The following is a 7,218-nucleotide window of genomic DNA, read 5'->3' as shown; positions in this document are numbered from 1 at the left end:
TGTGATTAGTCAATTTCTTAAGGCTTAGGGCTTAAATCTCTATTGTAGACTGGGACTTGGCTAGAAACATAAAAAGAACAGACCTGAGGTGGCAGCAATGAGGGATTCGCAGTTACGCGCACGCGCACAAGGACCCCTGTCCGGCGACGTTGGAGCGCTTCCTTTTCATGTTCACGTGTGCTTGAGCGTGTACGGTGCCGCGGTAAATAAACTACGAATCGCAGGTAATCTTTCGCGGTGATATCCATCGAGTTCGCATAAACGCGACGTGCGGCACGTCGAGTCTATTCGCGTGTCCTGGTGATCGTATTTGCCGAACGGCGCGAAGCGTACGTCAGATATCGGGACGCGAAGTGGACCGGTCGTCTACCTTGGTAGCGAACCCTCGTTCGCTTCGTGCACAGCTGTTTTCCTCGTAAAATCGCGAAGCGTGTCTCGCGAACACGGGCGTCGCAGTCGAGCCAAGGGTCTTACGAAATTTACATCCCTCGCGTGTCGCGCGACAACTAATTCGTATATGTTTACCGTGTCATTCACGAAGGTTAGGTTAGGTTGGATCTCGTTGTAGAAACGCGCAACCGGTGCGATGTCTAAATTTGTGTAATCTCTAACCGTGCGTTACGGTTATTTTACACCGTGGCCGTGCAATAATAAAGGACTCTGCACGTAAAAAAGTGTTAACCGTAATTTTACTCCGTGCAGCCCAACTAAAATTCCGTAACCTACGGAATTTTACTTGGATTGCTCCATTTGTCCGTACGTGTTGAAAACGACGATTACGGACTAAAATTACGGTTACGGTTAACACTTTTTTACGTGCGAAGGCCTTGAGGGCCTGAACGGAACGGCGATCTTGTGCTCGTTAACAGAGAGTTATTGTGCATCGCTTCAGGATAAAGACTTGGGCCTATTCTGAATCCTCCTTTATCGAAAAAAGCGCCTCTAAAATTGGCTAGTCAGTGGCTAATCAGAAAATTTATTAGCCACTTTTAGAGGCGCTGTTATCGATAAAGGAGGGTTCAGAGTACGGGTCATTGTTTTGAGAGTCCAAGACAGCCATTCTGCTAAGGTCCCAAGTGGTAGTAGCGCGACACCCTTGGAAAGTTGAGATTTCTGTAGAGCGTACAGTAATACATGTTTCAGGGGACGATGCGCGCGTAAATGTGCATACGTATTTGATGCTCACACGACATTCGCTTTTCCAGCCATGGTGCGTATGAACGTTCTCAGCGACGCCCTAAAGTCGATCAACAATGCCGAGAAGCGCGGGAAGCGGCAGGTGCTGTTGAGACCCTGTTCCAAGGTGATCGTCAAGTTCTTGACTGTCATGATGAAGCATGGTGAGTGCAATTTGTATTACGTTCAATGTGTACGCTACTTCCTCGACGTCCACGCGCATGAGATGTACAATTTCTAGAGACGTTGCTTCTATGTTTTGTGGAAGTAACGTGGAATTTAACGCTTTCCTCTTGGCAAGCCAGAACAATAGATTTGAACGTAGGTCTCTGTTGCGCGCAGGGTACATCGGAGAGTTCGAGATCGTGGACGACCACCGTAGCGGCAAGGTGGTGGTGAACCTTACCGGGAGATTAAACAAATGCGGTGTGATTTCACCTAGATTCGACGTACCTATCAACGACATCGAGAAGTGGACCAACAACCTCTTGCCTTCTCGACAATTTGGGTGAGCGCCGCGAGTGACAGTATGCGAGGGATCTCCTGCATTTACCTTGTGAATTAAAGAATTATTTTGCCTGCGTTTGTCTCGGTGAATTGGATAAAACAAATTACTCGTACAGTAATCCTGGAGCCCGTACTGGACTACGGATTGAGATTAGATTGAAATTTGACCAGTTGGAGTGAAAGTCACTAAGCTTGAGATTGGCAAACTTTACTCCGATTGGCGAGATTTCAATCTAATCTCAAGCTCGATAGTCTGGTACGGGCTTTGAAGGGAAATGCCACTCTAGCGCCAGGTTGAAAATTGAAGGAGAAATCTTTCCGCCCGCGGAAAGTAACGGGCTTCCTTCGCCGAGCTTTGACGCCGTTTTATTTAAAAGAAATTGAAAAGAATTTCTGAACACATTTCAAAGTGTGTACACTAAAGGCCTTAAAACAGATTTCATATTCCATTCATTATATTTCCATAAAAGACAATTTTTCCGGGCGCTAGAGTGGCATTGCCCTTTAAAAAGCGATCTTTCAAATGCACCTTATTAAACTTTCTTCTTATTCGTTATACAGAATGTGTATTTCGAGTAGACATTCTTATTTTTCTTCTCATTGTATAATGAACGAAGAAACTTCAGTAAAAATGTGTACTTGAAGGATCGCTTGGCACGAGCAAAAAATATACAGCTCTAAGATTAGCGCTCGTTACACGGCGCGATATTTCAACGCACACGTCTTGATAATCCCAATTTTCGGGGAAACAATTGCGCAATATACTCATTCACTCGTGTTTCTGTCTCAGATATGTCGTTCTGACAACTAGCGGGGGAATTATGGACCACGAGGAAGCCAGGAGGAAGCATCTTGGTGGGAAAATTCTGGGATTTTTCTTCTAACTTTTTTTAGTTAAGTAAATAAAAATGTAAGAACACAAGGATGTACGTCTACGAGCGATTCTTCGACGAAAACCGAAATAACCACCGTACTTTTCACCCCGTAATTCCGCGGCAGTTTGCGCAGCACGTGTTCAAAACGAGTTCAAGTGGGTTTCGGCGGCGTTTCTCTCACTCGAGGGCTCCTCCCTCGTTCTTTAGCGTTGATCCGAGGGTTGCAGCTGGACCGACTTGCCTCGCTCGTCTTATCACGTCCCTAGAAAATCGCTCTGTAATCGTCACGTGTACACGCATCGCGATTACACGAGGGAAGATGTTGATCTACCGGGAGGAAAAGGGAGGAGGAGAATCGACGAGGCCGTCGCGGGTCAAGATGCGTCTGTCCAGGAGTCGAGTGAGATGCTCGTAGGGATCGTCTGGTCGGCGCAGCAGGAGCTCGCCGAGCAGGGAATCCACGATGTCGCGAATCCCTTTTCGTTCCAGATACAACACCGCCTCTCGCTCCCGCGACGCGTATCGGTGGGCGTCGGTTTCGGGACGCGCGTCGCATCTCGTTCCTCGTCGCTTCGAAGGCGAGTCCGAGCGATCCTCCATTCTCTGTCTCAGCTCTTCGTCGCCATGGAGTTGATTCCTAGCTTCGAGTAATCGAGAGAGGTAGAGGCGAGAGGCACCTGGAAACTTTTTTACGATCGTCCAATGAGGTGGCAGGATCGTTGCCCTCTTGTCCCTCCGTTCCGGTTGATTTGGTTTTGAATAAAATGCAAAAGTTGAAACTGGGCTGCCGACCTCCGTGGAGAAATACATTTCTCTACTCCACACTGGACTCGAGCTAGGGTTCGATCATGAATATCTTGCGCGAACTCGTGGAAAAAAAGATAAATTTCACCGACGAATTCAATATTTGTTGCTAACATCGAGAGAGAAATTGAACGCCTTCGGATTTTGAATAGTAGAGCAAGTTTGTTCTTTTTATAGCTGAACTGCAATATCGAAAACTTGCGAACAAACATGACAGCGCATCTTTGCGAAGGCGAACGGCTTATTCTGTAAACAAGAATAGTACTGCAAATTGACTCGTTAGGAAAATAGTTACTCTTATCGCTGCCGTGGACTTCAGGAAACATCAGTTTAATTTAAAAGCAGTAAGTGCGCGTGTAGAAAAAAGTATGCGAGGTTGCTTACATTTTTTCACCAATTAATATTCGAGTTAGAACAATCTAATTAAGTCGGCGAGCGTTATTTAATCACCGAATTAGCGCTTGTAGCCGGTTCCGCGGTAAAGAACGGACCCGCGGAGCAACAAATTCCCGAGATCAAACGATTCTTGGGCACGGAAGAAATCTACTGTACCGACGCCGCCGCGGAGTCCCGTTGGTCAAGGACGTCGCGTTCGAGCGGCGGGGACGGGAGTAGTTTTCCACTCGGCGTCCCTCTCCTTGGGCTCCTGATTATTCTGTCGTCTCATCGTCCTGCGATCTTCATTGGCAACTTGACGTTGATCGACGTTGATCTCTAAGACACACTCGTGCAGGTCCGTGGCCATGGCGTTGTCGAGAATCGGCGGTGCGGAGGTGCTGAACGCTCTGACCCGCGTCTCGCGCCCAGGTACGAATCGCAAACGCATATTCCTATTGTCCCGCTCCATTTTCACATTCCGCAGGAACGCGTGCAATATTGCGGAGACTGCGGTGCACTGCCGTGTCTCTGCGTTTTGTCTTTTTGCAGCTTGAGACATTGTCAACCCAGCTGGGAAATTTTATTGAATTCGTTTCAACGTTTCGACCTTACCTCAGGTCCTTTTCAAGTGACAATACAGATAAGAAGACAAAAATTCGTAGACAAGCGAGTTATCGTCATCCGCGATTGTATCGTTACTTGAAAAGGACCTGAAATAAGGTCGAAACGTTGTAACGAATTCAACAAAATTTGCCAGCTGGGTTGACCAACGAGCTCACTGTTTTAAAATCTAACTCCTTTCCATTCTATTTCTCTTAAGGTACTCGTGGTTATTAAATAGAATGTGACTTGATTATATAATTAAATATACCAAAGTTAAAATAAGAGACATAATCATTAATCTGTTAACTTGTAAATTCCTGACTTTCAACACTTGAGCATAAGTTAGCTGTTTCTATAGTCTTCGTTGTCTCTGCCATTTAACTCTGCGCTCTCCATTCCTCTCCTTTTCCCTGGTCTTGTTACACCGTTTTCTTATCTTGTCTTTCGTGCAGGACAAAATAATACACTCCTAACGTGACACGCTACGTTACGTAACATATTAACATAATCTTTCAATTGCAGCATTCTTGGAGATGCAGTGCGCGACTCCAGCGGCAGCTCACCGCAAGCAGCAGCCGCTGCACCTGACCAGCGTGCGTTGCTACCCGGACCCGCCGGCCCTCGCTCTGCCGAGTAACGTCTGCGATATCTTCGCCAACGAGACCGGGCGCTTCGCGCCGGAGCGCGCGCGCGACATCGCCCTGTACGCCGAGAACGGCGGCACCGCCAGCGCCGCGGTGAACGGCTCCGGGTTCCCCACGATCCGCGACGACAGCCACGTGGACTCGTACGACTGCTTCGGCGCGGTCAGCCTGAGCGGCACGATGCAGAGCAACGTGCCGAAGCCGTACTCCTCGTGCGGCAAGTCCACGCACCTCAACATGCCCGGCGGGCAGTGGTCCCGCGACGGCAAGTACATCGCCGAGGACATGCAGCGCTCCCACTACCGCAAGTTGTCGTGTAAGAACGACCTTTGAGTGGATTCTGGAGGGTAGAGGTGCTTTCCTCGTCTTTGCTTTCCCTACGATTCGCATACTTTCGCGTCCCCACTGTTCTCCGAATCTCAACACAATACTTCTTCTCGGGAAGAATGTCTAATCAATTGTGGAATACACCAAGTCACCCGAGTATCAATCAAATTAAAGTAATTAAATAAGATTTATAGACTTGATAATTCGCTGTGTTTCAAAGATAGCATCCCAAAAAGTTCATACTTTTCCACTGCAATTTAAGGTAACAAAAATTTACAAAAGAACTTTGTCCCCTTTCTACATTGCGTCAATGTTGTATCGATATTAGCAACATTGGATAGCCCGCAAAAGCTCCGTTGAAGATTTTTATACGCTTGAGGATTTGCAGAATTCTCTTGAGCTGGATCTTCAAGATAGATAAGAACTGAGCGAGCTTTTGTGGCCGTCCGAAATTCACATTGGGCAAATTATGTGTCGCTCAGGTACCGCAACTAACGCCTTCATAACGAGCCCGCTTTTACGAGCGACATATTGGCCAATTTATACCGTCAGAATGAGCTACTCAACCGACACCTCCAAGGCGTCTGAGAAGGTTCAGGCCACGGTGCCGGTGCCCGCAATGTCGCAGAAGGAAAGATTTCGTCTAGTGTTGAGGGATTACGGAGGCATCCTTGTCGCCATTCATATTACTATATCGCTGATAAGCCTCGGTACTTGTTACGTGGTGGTCGTTAGGTCAGTCCTACTCTCGGGGTTTGTCTAAAAATCTCTTCTAGCTGAAACGTCTAACATCGAATACTTAATATATGTATATATAACCGAGATCCTTGCGTACAATCCAAGACCGCGTATCAAGAGAGGAAATATTTGAGCGAGTCATTTTAACAAATGACAAGCTAAAATTTTCCAAGCGTGGTTTTGGTACGCTATGTACGGTTTTTCCGTATCTTTCACATTTTTGGAGATATTTGCGTGGATCATTTAAAATGAGACAACCTGTATAACTAGCTTTCACGGTTCGGCTTTAATGTATTAATTTTTGTACATACTAATTTTTCGTACGACACGACGACCCTCGGAATAAAATGACCGACGGAGAAAGAGCTTCAGTTTTTCTTGGCTCTTATATTTTTCTGTATCAAGCATTGAATTGTGTCATTTTATTTTTCCGAGGCTCGTCCCGCGGATATTTGTCACAATCTGTGTTTTTCCAGTAACTTGAAACTCTTCATTTCAGTGGGATTGATGTAACGCCGTTCGTGCAAAAGTTGACGAGCGGAAACGAGCAGATAGAGAACGTGTTGAAAGTCTCGACGGACTTTGTAATAGCGTACACAGTTCACAAACTGCTCGCGCCTGTTCGAATAGGGATATCCTTAGCTGTGACTCCGCCGCTTGTACGACGTCTGAGGAAGATGGGCTTGCTTAAGATGCCGAAACGGAAACCACCACCGCCAACGACTCCATAGGAGAACCAAGACAATTATTTCATTTATAAAAAGATCCAAGCGTTGTATTTCGATGAGAGACTAACAACAATGGAACACTTAAATGCGGTGACAGCGCTGCGGGGAGAAATTAAATGTTGCAAAAAAATAAGATTCTTCAACGAGAGCAAGGTACAATCCCATTTGTAAATGATACCTGTTGTACGTACAGAATCGATTTGTACAACTTGTATAAATTTAAATCGATAGTTTTGATACTACTGGCTCAATTGATATGTACATAGGCAAGACTGTTATCTTCTTCCGTGCGACTCGACAAGCTTGAGGATTTAATATAATTTTAATTTACGTTAAAATTATAATATATAAAAGGTGCAGGCATTTATATTTGCGTTATCAGTTTTATGAGGAAGTTATTACCTGTAAATAAACGTTACGCAGAGACAAAACGAGTCG

At 46.0% G+C, this 7,218-nt stretch overlaps 3 protein-coding genes across 3 annotated transcripts; 2 read left to right on the top strand and 1 right to left on the bottom strand.

Moving 5' to 3' along the window:
* The first annotated feature begins 82 nt into the window (after window positions 1–82).
* Window positions 83–2,605, top strand: LOC105570636 (40S ribosomal protein S15Aa). The gene is made up of 4 exons (XM_012027989.1): window positions 83–224; window positions 1,206–1,340; window positions 1,519–1,684; window positions 2,474–2,605. The coding sequence occupies exons 1-4, from the start codon at window positions 98–100 to the stop codon at window positions 2,565–2,567; spliced, it is 522 nt and encodes a 173-aa protein (XP_011883379.1). The 5' UTR covers window positions 83–97; the 3' UTR covers window positions 2,568–2,605.
* An 87-nt stretch (window positions 2,606–2,692) lies between these two features.
* LOC105570635 lies at window positions 2,693–3,603 on the bottom strand. The gene has a single exon (XM_012027988.1). The coding sequence runs from the start codon at window positions 3,366–3,368 to the stop codon at window positions 2,886–2,888; it is 483 nt and encodes a 160-aa protein (XP_011883378.1). The 5' UTR covers window positions 3,369–3,603; the 3' UTR covers window positions 2,693–2,885.
* Window positions 3,604–3,916: 313 nt separating this feature from the next.
* LOC105570634 lies at window positions 3,917–7,211 on the top strand. The gene is made up of 4 exons (XM_012027987.1): window positions 3,917–4,169; window positions 4,866–5,303; window positions 5,797–6,049; window positions 6,552–7,211. Exons 1-4 carry the CDS (start codon window positions 4,106–4,108, stop codon window positions 6,781–6,783), a joined length of 987 nt encoding a protein of 328 aa, XP_011883377.1. The 5' UTR covers window positions 3,917–4,105; the 3' UTR covers window positions 6,784–7,211.
* Window positions 7,212–7,218: the final 7 nt, after the last annotated feature.

Source organism: Vollenhovia emeryi, unplaced genomic scaffold (assembly GCF_000949405.1).
Source record: "Vollenhovia emeryi isolate VEMERY1.0 unplaced genomic scaffold, V.emery_V1.0 DF939120.1, whole genome shotgun sequence".
Taxonomy (NCBI): Eukaryota; Metazoa; Arthropoda; class Insecta; order Hymenoptera; family Formicidae; genus Vollenhovia; species Vollenhovia emeryi.
Note: the sequence above shows the minus strand (reverse complement) of the source record. Positions and strands in the feature narration are given on the sequence as shown.

Bases quoted from the DNA above. Each gene is read 5' to 3' on its own strand.
- LOC105570636 (XM_012027989.1), top strand. From the start codon at position 98: ATGAGGGATTCGCAGTTACGCGCACGCGCACAAGGACCCCTGTCCGGC. The intron at 1,341-1,518 runs GTGAGTGCAATT...TGTTGCGCGCAG, and splicing joins GACTGTCATGATGAAGCATG to GGTACATCGGAGAGTTCGAG. The intron at 1,685-2,473 runs GTGAGCGCCGCG...TTTCTGTCTCAG, and splicing joins TTGCCTTCTCGACAATTTGG to ATATGTCGTTCTGACAACTA.
- LOC105570635 (XM_012027988.1), bottom strand. From the start codon at position 3,368: ATGTATTTCTCCACGGAGGTCGGCAGCCCAGTTTCAACTTTTGCATTT.
- LOC105570634 (XM_012027987.1), top strand. From the start codon at position 4,106: ATGGCGTTGTCGAGAATCGGCGGTGCGGAGGTGCTGAACGCTCTGACC. The intron at 5,304-5,796 runs GTAAGAACGACC...TGTGTCGCTCAG, and splicing joins CCACTACCGCAAGTTGTCGT to GTACCGCAACTAACGCCTTC. The intron at 6,050-6,551 runs GTCAGTCCTACT...TCTTCATTTCAG, and splicing joins TGTTACGTGGTGGTCGTTAG to TGGGATTGATGTAACGCCGT.